Source organism: Dryas octopetala, chromosome 4 (assembly GCF_963921425.1).
Source record: "Dryas octopetala chromosome 4, drDryOcto1.1, whole genome shotgun sequence".
NCBI lineage: Eukaryota > Viridiplantae > Streptophyta > Magnoliopsida > Rosales > Rosaceae > Dryas > Dryas octopetala.
The window spans coordinates 25,429,317-25,451,500 of record NC_141369.1 but is presented as its reverse complement, the minus strand read 5'-3'; the positions used below and the strand labels follow the sequence as shown (position 1 = coordinate 25,451,500).

Sequence of the window (22,184 nt, the reverse complement as noted above, 5' to 3'; positions counted from 1 at the left end):
ATATTGGTGTAATTAATCCATGTATTATAATATAAATGCACGACAAATTTATACTTCTAAATTATAGTATTAAAGACAGTTCCCGCTTTTGATGATGGCATGGCCTTTTTTAGGTCACAGACTCACAGTATATTTTTCTAGATTTCTGCTTGCATTCACTATTCATCACATTTTTAGACTTAAAAACAAAAAACAAAAAACAATTGGCACATTTTTAGACCTTACAAGGTCTGGTAGGTTGATTTTGTCGCTGCCATAACCAGTAGTGACAGCAAATTTTCCTTCTGTTTTTATCCTTTTTCAGATTTTTTTATCCTAGAAGATAATTTTACGTAAAATTTAATTAGTAATTAAAAATTTCATTAAAACCAATCAAAAAATAAAGTTTATTACAAAGGGTAAGATGAGCAGAAATGGGCATGGAAATATAACAGTCCAACATATTTTTCTTATTGGGAGTTTCCTCTTCACTAATGAGAACTACTCCTTGAACAGTTCAAAACATCTACGATGTCAGTACAACGATAAAAATCCATGAAAACTACTCCTTGGACCAACTTTCATCAACATTTAACTACGGTCGTCCAAATCCCGGTCGTCCAGGTCCCATTCTGACTCTTGCGCGGAGGTCATTGTAAATCCTTGTAACTATTACTAGTCGTGGATCATCTTCAGGAACATTTCGGGACTGCAATTCCAAAACCAAAAATTAAAAGACCCAGCTCGATTAAATGTACAAGCAATAGCAAGCATTTCATCGGAAAAACATGGGATTCAACCAACTCAAAAAGTCATCAAGGACATATATAAGAGACCAAAGCATGCATTTTCTACTACAATTTGTTCCAACTTCGAGTTGTGTCATGACACCCAGATTCAAAAGCATATCGACTAATTGAAACTTGAAGGTACAGCAAAGGACTTTATTCTAAATGCAAAAGGATGCTTCTTCATTATGCCCCAAAGCCTGTCTTCTAGTTTTTGTTCTTTGGGGTTGCACATCATGATGCTGAAATCAGGTTAAATTTCATGTTGGCTCTAGATAGAATGCATCACACAATTGTAATAACTCATTCTAATCCAGAATGGATTTAAAACACAACCAATAGAGAGAAAAATCACAAATTAAACTTTCTACAAAAAAATCTGAAGTCAGTATTCAATAACAAGTTTGTATTCTGAATGTCAGATGATTCAAACCTTAAGACATAATTATCTTCTGGTCATGCATTTCAGTGCTGGTGCCAACATAAATACACCAATAGTAAAGCACAGGCATCTTAAACATAATAACACTACATAACAATAATAGATTCTATAAAACTCGAGGGGATTGCAGTCCACCGGCTAAGTAGTTCTTTTAAGCTTTGGTGCAAAGATGCATTTTACCAACTAGTTATTGGTCTAGTGGTAATTTTTCAACACAATGTTGGAGAGGTCCTAAGTTTGTATTCCCCTTCCCAAATCGAAAAAGAAAAAAAAAATTATAACAAAGGGATGAATAATATTAATGCATTATAAGGCAAGAGACTCACTTTTAAGCCCTTGTAATATGCTTCTACAGCAGGAAGTTGAGGAATTATATTACGAGCTTGCATCCAGTCCCATAAATAGTTGGCAACAGTATAACCTCCAGTCTGCAAAAAAAGAAGGAAAGGTTTATAGTAAGACAGTCCAAACCAATGGAAAATGCATAGAGAACCAATAACTCTCTTATTCTTCCTAGCACTAAAGAGAACTCTTAAAGAAGAGGAATTATTTGCACACCTGTTCACCAGCAGCTGCAAGGAGAAGATCACTCCCGATTTTTGGGTTCAAGAAGAAGCCCCTGGAATTCATATTTACCTGCATTGGAACATGAAAACCATACCAAGACCATGATCTAAAATATCAAAAACTTTATTAAGATATAAGAAGCTGCAATTACCCAATCATACCAGTGTGTCTTGGGCAATTTGCATTCCTTTGGGAGTATATCCAATCATGGCTCCCTCCGCAAGTGTCTACACAACCACAGGTTACAATAAATTAGGGACCAGATAGTAGAACATTCTTATTTACTGCAATAAAAGTGAAAGCAAATATATTGTTTTGTTGGGCAGAAACGCCAAAACCAAGCAGCAGAACATTCAAGGGATAATGAGAAAATATTAAGAACAAACTAGTCAGCCACATTTCAATAAGTTACATATTTAGTGGGCAAGAGAAAATCGGCAAATCATAGTTGTTTCTGGTACAAAATTTTATACAATTTTTTTTTATGAAACAAGGTCATGAGAAAGACATCAGGATGGAGGATAAAGTGCTATGTCAGAAATCAGATTGAAAAGAAAGAAAGTCTCCCATGACACAAAAGTTGTGTTTTTTTTGAAACCCACCACATATAGTTCCATTGCAGAAATATTCCTTGAGTTCATATAGTCTTCAAAAGTTTTAAGGCCACGGTCGATGTCCCCAGAGTGTAGATAGCACCTGAATAAATATGATATGAAGACAACTTGAACACAAGAGAATGGATCAAGGTTATATTGAAACACAAGTCAGACAAAGCCTTTCCTACTTAAACATGTACTGCACTCATATTCAAATTGAATTCAAAGGCTTTTATGATCTATATAATATATAAATAATAGTTTACATGAAACTATGCATTGCATATATGAAGGTTGATGGCTAATTCAAACAACTTTTACTTTAAAATTTATATTTGGTCATCAATTTACCTCATTACTTGCATGGCAATATAGATATCAGGGTTTTTTCCATCCTTCTTTAGCATCTCCAAAAGAGCTTCCATCACCTAGCATGATTAATAGAAATTGAAGACAGTTTAAAAATCAGAGGGTTCTTTAGTGATGTTCAACTCAGATAATAGAGATTTGAGATAGTACCTCTACATTCCTGAGGTCTGCACAAGCATGAAGTGCAACATGATACACGGTTAGTTGAGGATTCACAAATCCACGCTTATGAACATATTCAGCAGTGGGCATATTATACAACTCCTCTTCTGATACACCCATCATTACATTTTCAGCAGTATTACTTGATGCTTCAACCGATGACCACTCTTTTGACCGCTCAACAAACTCTATAATCTTACCACAAAAGGGTATATTAGAGAGCATTAAAATAAGAAAATAAATGCATAGTTCATGCAGAGACAACATTAATATTTACTTTTGCGGCAAAATCATCTGGTAAAGGTTTCTTGTTCTTAAGTGCAGTTATAAGTCCCGCGTAGCAGAACTTGTTTAACCCAAGACCAGCAGCAGTCATGTCACGGACAATTGCATACCTGTACCAATGCAACGCAGATTATGTTGTTAATGTCAAAATGCACTCGAGTAGGTCATAAAAAAAGTAATGCATTATAATGTTAACGTTAATGTCAAAATGTACTCCAAAACATAAAAGAAGTAGTAGCATACACTTGATCTAAACGGCCAGCAGCTGCACATGCATTGAGTAGACACATGTAGGTTTGTACCATCGGTTTCACTCCATTTCTCTTCATCTCTTCCAAAAACTTTAATTTTAAAAGGCAAAAACAAAAAGACGCATCAGAAATATCAATTTTCCGCAGTAATAGATCCGTCCGGGGATTATAAATAGATGGTAAACCGCACCTGAACTGCTTGGTCAGAGTCCTTGCATTTCCCACATAATGCAATCAAAATGTTGTACGTATTAGCCTACAACAATTCACATACATAAGCGAATGAAATACATACATCAACACCGAATGAAATTGAAGCGCATGAATGGATGAATAAATGAACATACATCCGGGACCAAGCCCATGGGCTTCATTTGGTCGACGAAGTAGAAAGCGTCCTGAACTCGATCCCCTTTCATGGTGCCTAATATGAGCGAGTTGAATGTGTCCCTCGTCGGCTGTACTCCATCGAGCACCATATCGTCATACACATCCCTCAACAAGAAACTCCTTCTCATACCAGTGATTGAACCGATAACGCTGTTGTACTCCGACACATTGTTCGCGTAGTTTCTCTTCACGTGCTCCTCCGTTTCGGCCGCCGCAGCCAAGTATCGCCGCCCCAGAGCTCGTAGCACCGGCCTATGCTGACCTGCAAGTAATTTATTTATCATTTATTTTTCAATTTAAAATAAATAAAAAATCAGAGCTCTGTGAGTGAACCAGTGTACCAGTAATGGATTGGAAGAGGAGCCTCATGCTCGTCGCTGTTGCTCACTCGCTGTGTGTGCGTCTGTCACAGTTTCTTTCTCTCTAAACCCCCAAGGTCCAAACCCTTCTGCTTCTTTCTTTTCTGCACTTCTCAATCACTGAATCATACGCACCGTTTCGATGCGATTTGCTGACGTGCGGGATTGCCATGGGCTGGGCCTTACACTTACGGAACCATATGGACTACACTGTTATGGCCCATATAGTAAAGCTGGTGGGTTGTTGTGTTCCATGATGATAAAGCCCAAACACCAAAGCCTAAAATCCAAATAGCATCCCCACTCCCCATTTTTCTTTTTAAAATTTTACTCTAGCATCTCTTATTCTTCCATTCAATATTATATTAAATCTCTACATACATAGATTATCTAAGTTAAGGACTTACATATCAGACATTAGATCATATAGACGGTTGAGATCAATCGAATCTAATGATTGTTTACAAATCAGGGTTATTGAAAATAAGAATCAAACTCTTGTTGTGAATGTGAAGATAAGTGTTGTTAAAATTTAGGCATAAATTTAATTTAGACACATAACTATATAAGCTATTTCAACGGGATCCATGAACTTTAAAATATTTCAAATATACACCCGATCTATTATCTAAATTGAAAATTGAATTTATGTCCATTGATTCGTTGAGAGATCAGTTAAATGACAGTTTGGTTTTTGCTGACCGGGATTACTTGACGACGTGGCGCTATCTCAGCAAACATTTCCTGCCAAATGAGCGACACGGGCCCACAATTTAATAATAATAGAGGGAGTGAGAGTTTGTGGGTCCGTGTCAGGGGTTAGGTGGACCCGTGTCGCTCATTTCCCGCCAAATGAGCGACACAGGTCCACCTAACCCCTGACACGGGTCCACAAACTCATCATCTCTTTTTCGCTCGTTGAACACAAGTGAGAGATTTATATTCGAATTTGAGGAAAAACGTGATTTTTTTGGGGACTAAATGGTCAGGAGAGCGTTCGACGAGCGAGAAAAAGGTGATGGGTGTGTGGGCCCGTGTCAAGTGGACGTGTGTTGCTCATTTGGCGGGAAATGTATGCTAAGTTGGTGCCACGTCGCCAATTAATCCTCATTAGCAAAAGCCAAGCTGACATTTAACTGATCTTTCAATAAATTGATGGACGAAATTTCATTTTTCAATTTACATAATAAATCAGGTATATATTCGAAATATTTGAAAGTTCGTGGACCCCGTTGAAATAGCATATATAGTTATGTATCTAAATTGAATTTATGCCTAAAATTTATATTGAGAATAATATTAGTGGGAAGTGTTTCTATTATATATTAATATATTATGCATAATGTGCTTTTATATCTGATCAGTTGTAATTTCATTGTCAATGCACATGACACCTGTAAAAAAAGTGAAATTACGAAAGAACACCAACCTTGTGGTCATTACACAAAGGATTGCCTGGCCACTGATCACTGGTCCTGTCTAACACAATCGCAATTAGCACGACTTTCTTTACAACTCCCCACCCGCCAACTGCTTTTATATTTATTTGTGTTTGGTCGAAAGTAAAAACAGTGCATGTGCATCATAAAAGCCTGTATGGATTTTTGTCCATCATTTAATTCATCGGTTGGCTTGGCTTGGCTGTGATTAATTAAGTCCCAAATATTGCAATTTTCCAACTACAATGATCTGCCAATGTCCTAGCAATTAAGTTAAAGACCCAATTCCCTCTAAACTTAAAATTAATGTAAAGCTAGCTAATGTAATTGAGATAAATAGAACCAAAAAAAAAATAGAGCAAAATGATAAGTTAGAAGTTGCATTATCATGTGCTTATTTTGCTTCACATAATCGTGATTGGTAACCAGAGACACATATTAAAAAAACAAAAAACATGAAATAATAAGAAAGAACAGAAACAGATATGATGTGCAGATTGCAGTAATGCAGAGACTAATCCTTGGAATTGGTTGGAAGGGCATAGCTTTGGCTTGAGGAGAAGGCATGGAATTGACGATGGTGATGGTGAGCATTAGTGAAGGAGGATGGGTTGACCTGCAAGAACAAATAGTTGCCAGCAAAGAGATCGCCAAAATGGGACTGGCCTTCCTTGAGTCTCTTCAACACCTTTGCACATGAAACTCTAAAGGAAGAGACCAACTTCACTTTCTTCCTCAAAAACAACAACCTCCTCAAGCTTGGAACTTTGAGCTTCAACCTCCTCCGAATCCTAATACTAGTAATAGTAGTACTAATAGGCACCTGCTTTCTCATTCGTCTACTGAACCTGCAATACCAACTACCACTCGGCCTCGATGATGATGATGATCTCATCAACCCTCTCTCTGCACCCTTTTCATAATCATCATCATATTCATCATCGTCATCGTCGTATCTGAGTCTTTGGTATGCAGGAAGCTTGCCAGCTAGGAAGGCCATTTCAGTTGCAGACATGGAGAATGAAAACGAAGGTCGATGGATTGGAGATCAACTTTGTTTAAATTGGGAAGCTAAGCTAAAGCTAGATAGCATATAGTATGCAGAGCATAGAGTCCAAAATCCAATATGCTGGTTTTGAGTAGTTGGTTTTCCGATCCTTAGCTAATAATGTGATGCTGAGGAAGTTGGTTGGGCCCCGAGAAAGCTGTAATGTGCATTAAATGAAATGAAACAAACAAACTGGCCAGTCATGGTTTTATGGTACACCCGTGGTGTGCATGTGTTGCTGCTTAATTGTTTTTTACCGTACAACTTTGGCGTTGTAATTACTTTCAATTTTATAATAGAGTAAGCTTAATTAATTAACCACCGGATTTAACCACAAATTCTACCTATGTTCATTGATGATGATGGAAATAGAGAAATAATAGGTGATCCAAGTTAATGACAAACGCACATTAATTGCATACATCGTCAACATCATTAACCAATAATTCATAGATATACATTGGTCATATATCTATGTTGCGTAGGGGAAAACCAGTGTGATTGTGTTGTTGGTTTCAACAAGTTAACGTGACACCTGTTTTTTGCCCCAGATCAATTGAGAAAATGACCTCACCATGCACACACGTGAAAACCCCTCAATTCCAATCTCACCGCCAACTACCAGTCTTCCCTTTAATAATAATAATTTGTTTCCTGTGCGATACTGGGCCAAACCAAATGCTGACCTATAATTTCAGTTAATTCTCGGTTCAGCAAATCGGGCCCATTAGCATTGACCCAAAGGTGAAGATAGCCCACCAGTGGTCCAGTACTTGGTTAAGGGTCACCGGTGGTCCAAGTTTTTCTCCATAGTCCATACATGAGACCTTTTTTATGATACCTACGTACATTACTTTCTTCTTTTTTTGGGTCAAAAGTAGATTACTTTCTTTAATAGTTTGAATTCTTGGGCACCAATGAGTAATCAGATCTAATTGACATGTACACAGTACACTTTATTTCGGCATGCGATGCTCAATTATTTGAATCTTGTGTAGCTTCTGCTTTAAGCAACAATCTAATCATGGATGATGATAGACCACCCCCCATCTACAAGACCACAACGGCACAACCTCAGTGAAAAAATAAGACCACCATGTATGTACATAGCAACAATCACATCACAAAAATGTACAGAGGGCAACACTTCATTTCCTTTTTTTTTTTTTTTCAGCCCAGCAAAGCATTCCCTAACATCGTATATTGGTCATCATCTAAACAATGAATTACAAAGAATTTACTGATAACAAAAAACCAAAGAATGTCAGCAAACACAAGCAGCTTGTTAATAGAGTTTTATTCTGGTCTGGATCGGGCTTCGACATATGGGACATGACTGGAGGTTATTACCGCATTCGCAACATGTCTGCACCAAAACGATAAATTAGAGATAAAAATAAGTAATAATATTCTCTCCTCAATTCACCTCCAAAATATTTGAGAAAAATAGAGTAGAAATGAAAATTACCTGATGCCCACAACCAAAGGCCATATCTTTTGTATTAGTAAGGCAGATGGGGCAAATCTGTCCAAGACCATGTAAAATGTTAATCCTAGTCACGAACATAAATCTAGAACACAATAAATAAAAGCATAAAATTGGGATTGGGGCCATTTGCCACCTCCATATTTCAAAATCCCTCAAAACTACTACAACTCAGCACTTTGTTGAAGAAGAGCTGTGAGAACAAAATTAAAATGTGCCTTCTTAGAAGTTTGCATACCTGATTCTCATAGATAGAACTGGTAGCAGGTGGAGCTGTGGGTGGACTGCTATCCTCATAATAAGGGGGAACACTTGGCTCAAAACTAGTAGAATGGGAAGGTTTTGAGCTGCTGAAAGATGACGCACCATAACTGGTAGAACGGGAAGGTTTTGAGCTGCTGAAAGATGGGGCACCATAGAAAGGTGGGGGGAGAGGAACCCTTTGGGGAGAATTTCCCTTTCGATCACTGCCCATTTAAAAGAAGAAATTAGATAAATATGAAATTATGTCAGCAAAGTTGATCAAAAGCCTTTAGAAATGAGAAATATAGAGAACATTGTTACCCCAATATATTCAATTCAATTGTTGCTTTATACTGAGAAGGAATTTCCATCAAGGCTGCTAGAGCAAATTCAGTCTCCTTTCGTGATAGTGGCATATTCTTTGACATGATCTCCGTAAAATTCACAAACTACAAACAACAAAAGAAATATGCCTTCCAATTAAGTATTTTCCAATCATCATAAACAAAAAAACATAAGTAACAAAAACCAAAACATATCAAAATTACTTAGAACTTACTTGGAAATTATCAAATTCCCGAGTAGGAATATTGTCATCAAATTCCTTCATCATGTCCCAGGGCCCATCTCCAACCCCAACTAATATAATTGATAGAGGTAACTTGCTGTTATAAAACAAGAATACAATATAAAAAAGTGGTTGGAAAAATAATTAATATTAAGGCAAAGATCGCAAAGATCACCATGCTCACCTTGCTTCAACAATGGCATCAACTGTCTTCTGCTCCTGTGGACTTAGCCTGCCACGCTCAGTATCAATACTCCTAGTTACCTGAGGGAATCATCACATTGTGTCGATTATTGCCACTTCCAAGCCATCATAAAACAGGCAAAACATTATTATGTATTAATCATTATCCAGCACTTTTGATTAGCTATGAGATTAAGCATGAACTATGTGATACAAAGTTGCTGCATGACCAGCGTGCCTGATTAGCTTTACATACACATAACTTCCCAAACCAAAAGTGGTGGAAAAAAACACAGAATTGCTTTGTAGATTAACTTACAAGTATCTTGACTCAATTTGAATTTGAAAATTGCAATTTGATGACAAAATAGTTCAATATCTTTTTTGTTGAGTTAGTCACACACATTTTCCAATTTTGATGAGTAAATTATAGCATGACTGGCATGTCTAGCTCTCTAGTTGCATTCTCGACTAAATAAAAAAATACCTGGCCATCTGCAATTATCAACAGGACATGATATTGGCCACCACTCTGCTCAACAATCGTCATGGCCATTTCAATTACAGGTGCAAATGACGTCGGTCCTGCCAAAAATAAAAAATAACAACAATAATGCACGATGACTAATTAGCTAATATGAGGACTAGTTCAAACAAGAAATATTAAGTAATGGTAAAACCTGCAAGTCGTAGATGAGGAACAATTTCCTTGTAGCGAGTCAATACTTCCTCAAATCCATTGCAAAGTCTATCATCTGGGTAGAAACTAAAGACATCTTGATCATGTGTTGATGCTGCCAAGTGATAAAAGTGATGCTTTTCATCATCATGTTTCAAAGAACAAAATCTTAGAGAATCGAAAGAACAGTAGGAATTTATAAATTACCATCTCCAAAGCCAAAACAGGGAATTAAGTTATCCTCATCAAAAGCAGCCAAGGTTCTTCCAATAATGGATATTGCCTGTTCGTAGGGATTTTGAGCATCCCCAATGTGATGCAAGCTTTTTCTGTTAAATGACCTCGCACCTGTCCACTCATTGCTCTTGGTGAAATCAATCCCGACAATAAGATTGGAAGACTCAAGGCCAGCACGTGCAAGAGCCTCAGTCACCTGCAAAAAAGTTGAGTGATATAATTGACCATTAGATGAGAAAATTTAACCAGAAGGTTATAGAAGATACTGCATATTAATCATACCTGCCCCAGAGAATTGTAATTATCAGCAATTCTTGAATATCTCCTGTCCAACCTCTTTTTACCATCAGTCTCTTGCGATGATGATGGTGGTGAATAGTACTGTGCTGTTGGTGGTGGATAGTACTGTGATGTTGGTGGTGGATAAGATTGATGGGAATATGGCACTTGAACTTGAGGTGATGATGGATAGGATTCCTGGGGTGCATAGCCCTCGCTTCCTTGACCATATGGCGATTGAGCTTGATTATACGCACTCCACGAAGAACTACGAGAAGACGAATTCTGCCTCGAACTACCCTCCTTTGAACTTCTCCCACCCATTAACTCAACTCCTTAAAAGAAAAATCCCCAATTCTAAACGAAACCCTCTTTACCTCCTTCACAATGCAGTCCGCTAAATCAACCAAACCAATCTAAATTCACACCTACAAAGAAACCAGCACAAAACCCAGAAAAAAAAAACTTAGAATTCAATACTGCTAGACGTATATATAGATATATACATATTCAAATAGAATTACAGAGATAAAGGCGGCATTGGAAGCCTCGTAGAAAATTCGTAATTCTCTTCCAAACCGATCAAAGACCAAAGAAAACGGTGTTGGACACGACTCCTTCTATAACTCAATGCATATTCACCGACTAAAGAAGCCTACTCGGTTAGGTTTTCTCCAAATAAAAACTTGGCAGATAAGTAAAGGGCCAAGTGTCTTGTGCAGCAATCCACAAAAAGGCACATTGCACATATATGACCAACCAAAAACAAAAACGTATAAAGTTCAATTACCTACTCGGATAGGAATAGAGGTGTAAATTGCAAATAATAAAAATTAAATAAATAAATAAAACCAAGAACAAGAAAATTAGACCAGCATCCTTTAACAAAGCAGAGAGACAATATCGAAGATCTGTACCGATCAAAACCCCTAATTTCACACGCTTGAAATTAACGTCTAGCTATTTCAAACCGACCATAACGGTCATGAGGCAATTAAACCAACTGGTTGAGAAAGAGAGAGAGAGAGATCAATCGTACTCGTGTTTAAGGAAGAAGGTCTCTGAAACATGGTGGCCAGTCGCTTACAGTGGTGGTGGTAGGGTAACTCCTCCGTGAGTGGCTTTAATGGTGGATCTAATTATTGACTAATATTTCATTAATAAAAAGATGGTTAAGAAAGTGGGAGACCTTTACATGTGACTTTTTTGGATTTTTTTTCTTTTCAAAATAGAAAAGAATATTTACTGAATCGGAGAGATTGGGCAGATCACATGGAAGTTTCGCGCTAATGGCAAACGCAATAATAGCTGTTTTTGTTGGTTCACTTTTTCAAAAAAAGCTTTTTCTGTTCATGTTTCAACTGCACGGTACGTTCAGGAGTAGTAGGACTTCACGTTACTTACAGATATGGATTGGATGATGGAGTGCGTGGGGTCTGTTGTGTGTGGCTGCGATTGAGACCATCTGTTTTTTTATTGGCACCAGTCACATTTAACAATCAAATAGTCAAAAATTCATTATAATTTAATTCATATCTTTTTATAAAATTTGATTTTGTTGCACGAATTTTGGTGCACTACATATGGATATAGTCCACCAATTAAAAATTAAAAAAATATGGAAATAGTCACGGGCCAATGAGGTAAACTTTTAAATTATCATTTCTATACATAAGAAAGACTTTTATAATATTAAGTAATTAGCCTATCCGCGAGTGTGAAGCGACTCTTTCCATTATACAAACACCAATATTTTGATAAGCATAATCAATTTAATAGATAAAATAAATTTAGAAAAATTAATTAAAGAGAGAGACAACAATTAATTAAGAAAAAATTAATTAAACCAATTCTCATAAACGAAAAAATAAATTTGAGAAATAAATAATCAACCATTGGATTTAAGCCAAACAATCTTAGCCATTCAGACCCGAATATAATTTAAAAACCGTTCTGTTTTATTATATAGATATTATCATTTAACATATTTTAATGTACTGGCTTTCAACTCTTCCATCATTCATATCAATAAATTGATTTTCCCAAGCAAATATGGTAGCAATCGAGCATTATTCTAAAATATTAAAACCAAATTATTTTGTGTCTAATTGTATTTAACATGATTAACCTGTATGTATTAAAAAATGATTATGTATAACTTATATGGTGGATGTTATTAAAACTATATTCTACAAGACCGTACACAATACATGATGATATATTAGTTATACATAATCATTTTTCATATTTAAGGAAGAAAAAATTGTTTCCTATGAATGATCATATATTATTTCATAATGTTGTATCTCATTTACATACAAACTATCCACTATACTCGATGATCATTATACAATTATAATTATTGTGTGTGAATTCATTTGTGCAAAGTTATGTATTAGTGTATTACCAATAAGTAGTTGAGGAGAGAAATTTGAAAACTTTCTCTAGAGTCTCTACATTGAGGAGAGAAAATTTTCTAAACTAATAAGTAGTTGGTGCTATAAGATTGATTTAAGACGGTATTCTCAACAATTAAAATAGACTTTAATTATTATGTCATTCTAAATTTTTCAATTTAGTATTAAAATGACCTAATGGAAAAAGGATATAATTGAAATTTTATATATTATAGTCGTCAATTTTGTACATTTTTAATACTTCTTTTAAAATTTAATTGGACGGCGAAAATAGAAAATTAGAGGAAAAAAATTTAGATGGGGTAGGGTAGCAAAAGAAAATTTGGGCTAATAGAGGCCGCCAGGCCCGCCATTAATGCTGGCCCAGCACACAATCTGGGTCGCGGGTATTATTATAATATGCTAATATTTAACACAATACCATTTGAAACTTGAAAGTAGACCATCATGTAATAGCCGCGCTTCTCTCAGTCTCTCCTCCCAAACCCTAACAGACCGAAATCGAAACCCCCAAACCCACAGTCCCAGCTTCTTCATCAATCATCTCCTCTGCAAAAAGGTTGCAAGTTTTGTAATTTTTAGGGTTTCAGTTTGCTTAATTTATTATCCTTTAATTTTCGTTTAGTCTGAAAGCAATTTGTTTGGGGCATTGTAGGTTAGTGATTTCAAGAAACCCTAGCGATTGGCCATGGGCGTGGCGCGAGACTCCTTGGCCGACCCTCATAACAACAACAAGCAACAGGTTAAGTATGGCAAGCAAATGCCTGACTCGGCCATTGATATGGAGTTGCTCGCCGCACCTATCAAATCTGCCAAGGACAAATACGCGCTTATCCCGGAGTTTCTAAAGGTGAGAGGGCTGGTCAAGCAACATTTGGACTCGTTTAATTACTTTGTGAACACTGGAATCAAGAAAATTGTTCGTGCCAACGATCGAATTGTGTCCGGCGTCGATCCAAGTATTTATCTCAAGTTTAAAGACATCTCTGTTGGTGTGCCGTCGCTGACAACCGATGGTGTCACTGAAAAAGTTGCTCCCCATACGTGCCGCTTATCTGATATGACCTATTCTGCTCCGATAAAAGTCGATGTAGAGTACATTCAAGGAAGTCGTGGTCAACAGACCATCGTGGATAAGAAAGGTGTTGTAATTGGAAGAATGCCTATTATGTTAAGGAGTTGCTGCTGTACCTTGTATGGAAAAACCGAACCCGAATTTGCGAAACTTGGTGAGTGCCCTCTTGATCCTGGAGGGTATTTTATCATAAAAGGAAATGAGAGGGTGCTTTTGATACAGGAACAGCTTTCGAAAAATCGGATTATCATTGATACGGACAAGAAGGGGAATGTAAATGCATCTGTTACAAGCAGCTCAGATAAATTATATAGCAAAACTATTATTCAGATGGAGAATCAGAAGCTGTATTTGATACTTAGCTCATTTGCCAAAAAGATTCCTATCATGGTGGTCATGAAGGCTATGGGAATGGAGAGTGATCAAGAAGTGGTACAGATGGTTGGAAGAGATCCTCGATACGGTGCCCTGCTCATGCCATCAATTGAGGATTGTGCAAAGCAAGATATATATACACAAGAGAGAGCCTTGGACTACCTTAAAATAAATTTGAAAAAATGGAATTTTTTTGCTGGTGCTTCAATATCAGAGGAGGACGGTGGTATTGATAAAGTACTAAGAGCCCTTCGAGATGTGCTTATTGCTAATGTTGGGGTGTGCGGGAACAATTTTCGTCCTAAATGCATATATGTTGCTGTGATGTTGAGACGCATAATGGATGCAATTTTAAACAAAGATGCAAAGGATGACAAGGATTATGTTGGGAACAAGCGGCTCGAGTTATCTGGTCAGTTAATTTCTCTTCTGTTTGAGGATCTGTTCAAGACAATGATTGATGAAGCTAAGAAGGCTGCGGACAATATATTAACAAAGCCTGGCAGGTCTAGCCGTTTTGACTTTGCACAGTGCATAATTAGAGATAATATTACACATGGCCTAGAAAGAACCCTGGCTACTGGAAACTTTGAAATCAAACGGTTCAATATGCGCAGAAATGGTATGACACAGGTGCTAAGTAGGTTATCCTTCATAGGGTGTCTGGGAAATATGACCAAAATCAAATCGCAATTTGAGAAGTCACAGAAAGTAAGTGGACCTAGAGCCTTGCAGCCTAGCCAGTGGGGAATGATTTGCCCTTGTGACACTCCAGAAGGTGCACCTTGTGGACTGGATAAAAACTTGGCCCTGATGACTCATGTGACAACTGATGAAGAGGAGGGCCCATTAACTTCTTTGTGCTACGATTTGGGTGTTGAAGACTTGGAACTACTATCGGGAGAGGAGCTTCACAAAACTTTTCTGGTTTTTTTCAATGGACACATCCTTGGAAAGCATAGGAAGCCACAAAATTTTGCCACTGCATTGAGAATGTTCCGTAGAGCTGGAAAAATTGGGGAGTTTGTCAGTGTCTTTGTCAATGAGAAGCAGCGTTGTGTTTACATAGCTTCTGATGGTGGTCGAGTTTGCCGTCCACTTGTTATTGCTGACAAGGGTGTATCAAGGGTCAAAGAACATCATATGCAGGAGTTGAAGAATGGAGTCTGCACTTTTGATGATTTTTTAATTGACGGCTTGATTGAGTATCTTGATGTTAATGAGGAGAACAATGCTTTTATTGCTCTATACGAAAATGAGGCAACAACAGAAACAACCCATATTGAAATAGAGCCTTTAACCATCTTAGGTGTTTGTGCGGGGCTAATTCCGTATCCTCATCACAACCAGTCACCTAGAAATACATACCAGTGTGCAATGGGCAAGCAAACAATGGGAAATATTGCATATAACCAGCTGCATCGGATGGACACATTGCTTTACCTACTGGTGTATCCTCAACGGCCACTGTTGACAACAAGGACAATTGAGCTGGTGGGGTATGATAAACTTGGAGCTGGGCAGAATGCAACTGTTGCTGTGATGAGTTATAGTGGCTATGACATAGAGGATGCAATAGTCATGAACAAGTCATCTCTGGATCGTGGTTTTGGTCGTTGCATTCTTATGAAAAGGTATTCTGCTACCAATAAAAAATATGATAATAACACACAAGACAGAATTCTGAGGCCCAATAGAGATGGACCTGATTCTGTGCAGATGCAGGTGCTGGATGATGATGGGCTTGCTGCACCTGGGGAAATTATTAGACATAATGACATCTATATGAACAAACAGGTTCCTGTTGTCATAAGAGGGGAAATTAGATCTGGATTATTAAATGATAGTGAGTATATGTCTGTTCCACAAAGATACGACGGAGGAGCTGAAGGGGAGTCTTGTGTGGTGGATAAAGTATCTCTTTGCTCAGATAAACATAATAATTTATGCGTTAAATTCTTAATTCGCCATACTCGGAGACCAGAGATTGGTGACAAGTTCAGTAGCAGACATGGGCAGAAAGGTGTTTGTGGTACCATTGTCCAACAGGAAGATTTCCCATTTTCAGAACGTGGCATTTGCCCGGATTTAATTATGAATCCTCATGGCTTTCCAAGTCGAATGACTGTAGGGAAGATGATAGAGCTTCTTGGTAGTAAAGCAGGAGTTTCATGTGGAAGGTTTCATTATGGCAGTGCCTTTGGTGAACCAAGTGGTCATGCAGACAAGGTTGAAGATATAAGTGAAACCCTGGTGAGGATGGGATTTAGCTACAATGGCAAGGACTTTATTTATTCAGGCATCACAGGCTCCCCATTACAAGCATATATTTTCATGGGACCAATTTACTACCAGAAGTTGAAGCATATGGTCCAAGATAAAATACATGCACGAGGTACTGGTCCCCGAGCCCTTCTAACTAGGCAACCTACTGAGGGAAGAGCTCGAAGTGGAGGACACCGAATGGGAGAAATGGAACGTGATTGTTTGATTGCTTATGGTGCAAGTATGTTGCTTTATGAGCGGTTAATGCTCTCTAGTGACCCTTTTGATGTTCAGGTTTGCAGAGTGTGTGGTTTGTTGGGCTATTACAACCATAAGCTGAAAACAGGAATTTGTTCCTCGTGTAAAAACGGGGATAATATTTCTACCATGAAGCTTCCCTATGCTTGCAAGCTCTTGATCCAGGAACTCCAATCCATGAACATTGTTCCTCGCTTAAAACTAGCTGAGACATATTAAGTCTATAAACTGAAAAGTTGAGGATTTGATTTTGCGCCGGTTTTGCATACTGTAAAGTCACATCAAGTAATTACTTTCTACCACTTGAACTAAAAGACTATTAGACTTATTATATCATTTCAGAAAAGCTATTTATAGCTGTTTACAAGGTTTTTTTTTATTCTGTTAAAGCTCATAAGCCTCTAAGATTATGTTAGAGATTTCAAATTTGACTCCCAAATAATATCACAGTGTATGTATAGGTGTTTTTATAGATATGAGTCCGACATGACTTACAGATATGAATCATAAAGTGGACCAAGTATGAATTTAGCAAATTTCGTCGACTTGGCACTTCCTGTGGGGTATGGGCCATGGGCCTCACAAACCTTCCCAAAAGTGGGAAATGATTAATATGCAAAAGAATCCCAATGAATTTCTGAAGCAGCAGGCCCACCTGACGCAATATCCTTTCACCTTATTGGACAAGAGGTAAATGAGCCTGAACATGGATTTCAACACCCTAGTCTCTCCCCAGCCAAATTTCAAATGACCTTATTAGCCCCAAAAATTGCATCTAAAATCACCGCGCGAAGGGTATTTAAGTAATTAAGTTGACTTGATGAGATTCACTTAAACTCGACCGCACTCAATCTCTCTATGTCTTTCTCCCTCCCGCGAAAAGACGATAGCGCCGTACGATTCCCAGCTAAATCGCCGGCGCTTCTCCCACTGTTTCCCTCTCCAGCCATGGATCTGCCACTAGGGTTTTAGGTCCATGTCACAGGAAAATTTGGGTCGGATCTATCGAGCTTGAGACCCTGAACCCGAAGAACGTTCGAAATGAAGCACAAGAGTGAGCTCAGTATCCCTACTAAGTTGCTGAAGTCCTTTCTAATTGGTCTCTGTGTGAGTCTGGGTTTGCTTTGTTTATACTACGGTTGGTCTTTCGCTCCTGGCTCGCGGCGATCCGACGAAGAGGCTTCTGGGTCGGACGGCTTCGACCCGGTTTTCGGTGGATTCCTTTCCCATCGCGATTTCGATGATTTGCATGAAGATCAGGAGCACAACTCCGAGGTCCCCAAAAGCATGCCTGTACGTAACGCATTCATTGATTACTAGTTGTTAGGTTTTTCACTTCTTATTTTTTTTGGTGATTAATATAATTTTGGCTAAAGAGTTGTATATATTTCACTCTAGTTTCTGTTTGGGTTCTGGGAAAGGCAAAGGTATATATCTCTGTGTAGCAATTTTAATAAAATTTTATAACCTGTTGATAATTTTGAGGTTGTTTTCATGTGAAAACAATTTCACCCTTTTGTTATTTGGACTTTGTTAACAAGTAATTGAAGGTTGTTTCAAATTTGAGTTTTCACTCAAGTTATTACCTACTTGCTGGTATGCATATATACTGATAGTTAGCAAAACGTGTTTAATGATCTTCTAGTTTTGTTTGAATTTGTGTGTTCATTTGGCTGAAGTGATGGCTTTTGATGTTTTAACAGATATGTGATATGCGACTCTCAGAGTTGATACCTTGTCTTGATAGAAACCTTATTTCCCAACTGAAATTGAAGCCCAATCTGTCGTTAATGGAGCATTATGAACGGCACTGCCCGCCTCCAGGGCGCCGCTATAATTGCTTGATACCACCTCCACTTGGTTATAAGGTAGGTGGTTATTGCTTATGTGTAAGTTTACCATCATTGTTTCACTTAGTTCTGATTCCGACAAAATCATTATTAGAATTTCAGATTCCTATAAGATGGCCGGCAAGTAGAGACGAAGTGTGGAAGGCCAACATCCCCCACACCCATCTTGCACAAGAGAAATCAGATCAGAATTGGATGGTTGTGAATGGGGACAAGATCAATTTTCCTGGTGGAGGGACACATTTCCATGATGGAGCTGATAAGTACATTGTTTCTCTTTCCAGGGTACGTAACATTGACTCAGTTTTTTATTCTTTTCTATGCTTGTTCGATAAGAAGAGAGGAAACATAAATGGTAACCTGGTATTAGTGACAATTCTCTTGTTTTTGGAAGAAAAAAAAGAAACAAGAAGATTCTGCTTTGACCCAGCTATTTAGTTTGAAATTCCTAACATATGCTGTTTCTTTTCCTAGCTCCATTCTTGTCACTGGTGAATATTGCACTATCTTAAGATTGACATAGCATAACCTTTTTCTTTTTTCCAATGGCATGCTAAATGCTTAGATGCTTAAATTTCCTGGTGATAAATTCAACAATGGTGGAAATATCCGGACTGTTCTCGATGTGGGTTGTGGAGTTGCAAGTTTTGGGGCATATCTTCTTTCGCACCACGTCATAGCTATGTCCCTTGCTCCTAATGATGTGCATGAGAATCAAATACAATTTGCACTAGAGAGGGGGATTCCCTCAACTCTTGGTATCTTGGGTACAAAAAGACTTACTTATCCAAGCAGATCATTTGAGCTGGCTCATTGCTCACGGTGTCGAATAGATTGGCTTCAAAGAGATGGAATACTCTTATTAGAGCTTGACAGATTACTAAGACCCGGAGGGTATTTTGTGTATACTTCTCCTGAAGCATATTCACAGGATCCGGAAAATCGGAGGATCTGGAATGCTATGTATGACCTTCTAAAAAGAATGTGCTGGAAAGTTGTAGTAAAGAAAGAGCAGAGTGTTGTATGGGCCAAGCCACTGACTAATAGTTGTTATTTGAAGAGAGATGCTCGGACTCAGCCTCTTCTGTGCAATTCTGATGATGACCCAGATGCAAGTTGGAATGTGAGCATGAAGGCATGCATTTCTCGATACTCTGCAAGTAAGTAGCATTGATATTCTTCCATTGTTAATGTTTTTGGCTTTCTACCTTCTAATTCCTCTCATTACTAAATTTATAAAACAGAGATGCACAAGGAAAGAGGAAGCGCACTAGCTCCTTGGCCACAGAGGCTTACCAGAGCACCCCCTCGTCTGGAAGAAATTGGTGTCAGTCCTGAAGAATTCCATGAGGACACTGTAAGTTTCCTGATTACAAGCTAACTCTTCAGGATGAAGTTTGCATACTGTCCTTTGTTCTGTTTTGTGAGTACCTAAGAAATCCATGTGATGCAGAGCATATGGCATTTTAGAGTGATTGAGTACTGGAAGCAGATGAAGTCTGTCATACAGAGAAATTCAATCAGAAATGTAATGGATATGAACTCAAACCTTGGTGGATTTGCTGCTGCCCTGAATGAGAAAGATGTCTGGGTGATGAATGTTGCTCCTGTTAATGCATCTGCCAGATTAAAGATAATTTATGATCGAGGCTTGATTGGAACTGTTCATGACTGGTACGCATTTTGATCCGATTAATGCATCCTCAACCCTCCTCCCCCCTCCTCTTCTCCCCTCCCAATTCTCTGTTTGGACATCCTTTCTGCATATTTGATTTCTGGATTATTTTATGCTGGCTATCTGAATATGTTTCAATAGATACAATTTATAATTTCTATATAATTATTGTTGGTCTTTCAGAGATTTTGAATATTTACCTTCCAAATTTTAAGTTCTATGTTGCTCCTGCTTTTAAGATGACTATTATCACTCGCTGTATTTTATAGGTGTGAAGCATTTTCCACGTACCCACGTACATATGATCTTCTACATGCATGCGCAGTATTTTCAGAGATTGATGAACGTGGATGTGGTGCAGAGGATCTGTTGATTGAAATGGATAGGATACTCAGACCAGATGGGTTTGTCATCATAAGAGACAAACCCTCTGTCATAAACTATATTCGAAAGTTTTTTACTGCCTTGAAGTGGGATGGCTGGTTATCAGAAGTAGAACCACGGGTTGATGCTCTTTCCTCAAGTGAAGAAAGAGTTTTGATTGCAAGGAAGAAGTTGTGGGATGAGGGGCATACAATAATGTGATTCTGCTTTTGTTTCTCAGGTATATGACGTAATTTCTTGTTTTTTGGTGCTATATGACCTAATTTCTTTCATGTAGGGAATTTCTGCATATATTGTGCTGAGAATTCCAATCATGAAAGCAAATTCTGATGGACCATTGTTTTTTACTTTTTTTTTTTTTTCTGAACTTCTTGGGGTGTTGCGTGTATTTACCTTTTGCATGGTCCTATAGTATAACACAGGGAGTATTTTCGTATTAATTTATTCAAATTCTACTTATGGATTAGGATATGCAGAATAATTTTATATTGTTTGTTGCTTTTTGGAAAACTTGACATGTCTTTTATTTTTTTTCAGGAAAAAAAATCCAACAGCCAGCTGCAATATTGGTGTTTAGCCTGCCCATTTTTGAAGAGAGTGTAGAAAGATGGGAGACCCAAGACATGCCTTCAGTTACCGGTAAAGGCCATGACTGTGCTTTCTTTCTTGAGAATCACATGGTAGTACACAGGCATATTGAGATATAGAGATGCAGTTACAAAATGTGTGAACTCGCATAGGAAAGGCTGTAAACAGCAACAACAATTGAAGAAAAGCTTGCATAACTAGGAGACTTTGTATTTCTAGGGCTGTATTTTTTTTTTGTAACTAATTTTTTAAATCCAATAGTAATTGGGAATTGTTTACATAAACTGAATTCTTAATACTCTTTTGCTTTTTATCTTTCTTACAATGCCTCTTATGCTGCTGTAATGGGGAGTGCAGCTGTAGATGGAAATTAGTTTTTACTGTGATTAGAATAGAGGGTATGAATCATCTTGGATTTATGGTTTATGAATTTCATTCTAGATAAATAAAAAAGTAGTTACTATAAGGAATGATTATTTTTGGCATGTTATGATTTACAGTCTCTTAAAGAATGAAGATATCCTAACATAACAATTTGGCAAGAGGAAATTTTTTATATGAACGATGATTGGATGGCAAGCAAACAGTGTACATCATGATGAATCTTTACTTGTAGGGGAAGGTATCTTTCTTTCTTTTTTTTTTTTTTTTTTTTTGGCCAAGGGCAGGTATCTTTCAAGTTTTCACATATTGAAGTAAAAAATGTAAAAATTTTGAAGTGAAACTTGTAGTTTTATTTGGAGAGCTACTATTTGCACACCTTTTTTTTTTTCTTTTTGCACACCCTTTTTCTCTTTTTTTCTTCTACACACCCCCACACACTTACCTCAAATTCAAAATCTCTCAACACACACCCACCCCATTACCAAAATACTCTCATTTCATTACACACCCTCCCTTTTTTCCCTCTCCTTTTTCTCTCGTTCACACCCCCCTTCCCCTGTTTT

The 22,184-nt window shown here is 37.7% G+C and overlaps 3 protein-coding genes and 1 pseudogene across 5 annotated transcripts; 2 read left to right on the top strand and 2 right to left on the bottom strand.

Annotated features, from left to right (window-relative positions):
- Nucleotides 1–359: 359 nt before the first annotated feature.
- On the bottom strand, nt 360–4,281 carry LOC147288829 (Pentatricopeptide repeat (PPR) superfamily protein). The gene is made up of 12 exons (XM_086241635.1): nt 4,171–4,281; nt 3,787–4,091; nt 3,630–3,695; nt 3,432–3,529; nt 3,181–3,298; nt 2,892–3,098; nt 2,724–2,800; nt 2,379–2,472; nt 1,938–2,003; nt 1,768–1,845; nt 1,536–1,637; nt 360–688 (listed from the first exon to the last, which is right to left on the bottom strand). The coding sequence occupies exons 1-12, from the start codon at nt 4,196–4,198 to the stop codon at nt 575–577; spliced, it is 1,353 nt and encodes a 450-aa protein (XP_086097761.1). The 5' UTR covers nt 4,199–4,281; the 3' UTR covers nt 360–574.
- A 3,443-nt stretch (nt 4,282–7,724) lies between these two features.
- Nucleotides 7,725–11,711, bottom strand: LOC147288828 (E3 ubiquitin-protein ligase RGLG2-like). Of its 2 annotated transcripts, none has more exons than XM_086239821.1 (11): nt 11,390–11,711; nt 10,354–10,778; nt 10,042–10,267; nt 9,836–9,949; nt 9,643–9,740; nt 9,157–9,236; nt 8,964–9,069; nt 8,726–8,853; nt 8,400–8,628; nt 8,144–8,200; nt 7,725–8,041 (listed from the first exon to the last, which is right to left on the bottom strand). In XM_086239821.1, exons 2-11 carry the CDS (start codon nt 10,672–10,674, stop codon nt 7,961–7,963), a joined length of 1,440 nt encoding a protein of 479 aa, XP_086095947.1. In that variant the 5' UTR covers nt 10,675–10,778; nt 11,390–11,711; the 3' UTR covers nt 7,725–7,960. The 2 variants fall into 2 exon arrangements, with proteins under 2 accessions (XP_086095947.1, XP_086095949.1); XM_086239823.1 differs by lacking the exon at nt 11,390–11,711 and adding an exon at nt 10,875–11,120.
- Nucleotides 11,712–13,222: 1,511 nt separating this feature from the next.
- On the top strand, nt 13,223–17,164 carry LOC147288827 (DNA-directed RNA polymerase III subunit 2 pseudogene; annotated as a pseudogene). The gene is made up of 2 exons (XR_015121766.1): nt 13,223–13,326; nt 13,423–17,164. The product of XR_015121766.1 is annotated as a DNA-directed RNA polymerase III subunit 2 pseudogene (transcript).
- A 441-nt stretch (nt 17,165–17,605) lies between these two features.
- Nucleotides 17,606–21,550, top strand: LOC147288826 (S-adenosyl-L-methionine-dependent methyltransferases superfamily protein). The gene is made up of 8 exons (XM_086239381.1): nt 17,606–18,033; nt 18,444–18,608; nt 18,693–18,875; nt 19,156–19,750; nt 19,835–19,947; nt 20,044–20,264; nt 20,535–20,869; nt 21,187–21,550. The coding sequence occupies exons 1-7, from the start codon at nt 17,782–17,784 to the stop codon at nt 20,848–20,850; spliced, it is 1,845 nt and encodes a 614-aa protein (XP_086095507.1). The 5' UTR covers nt 17,606–17,781; the 3' UTR covers nt 20,851–20,869; nt 21,187–21,550.
- The last annotated feature ends 634 nt before the right edge of the window (nt 21,551–22,184 follow it).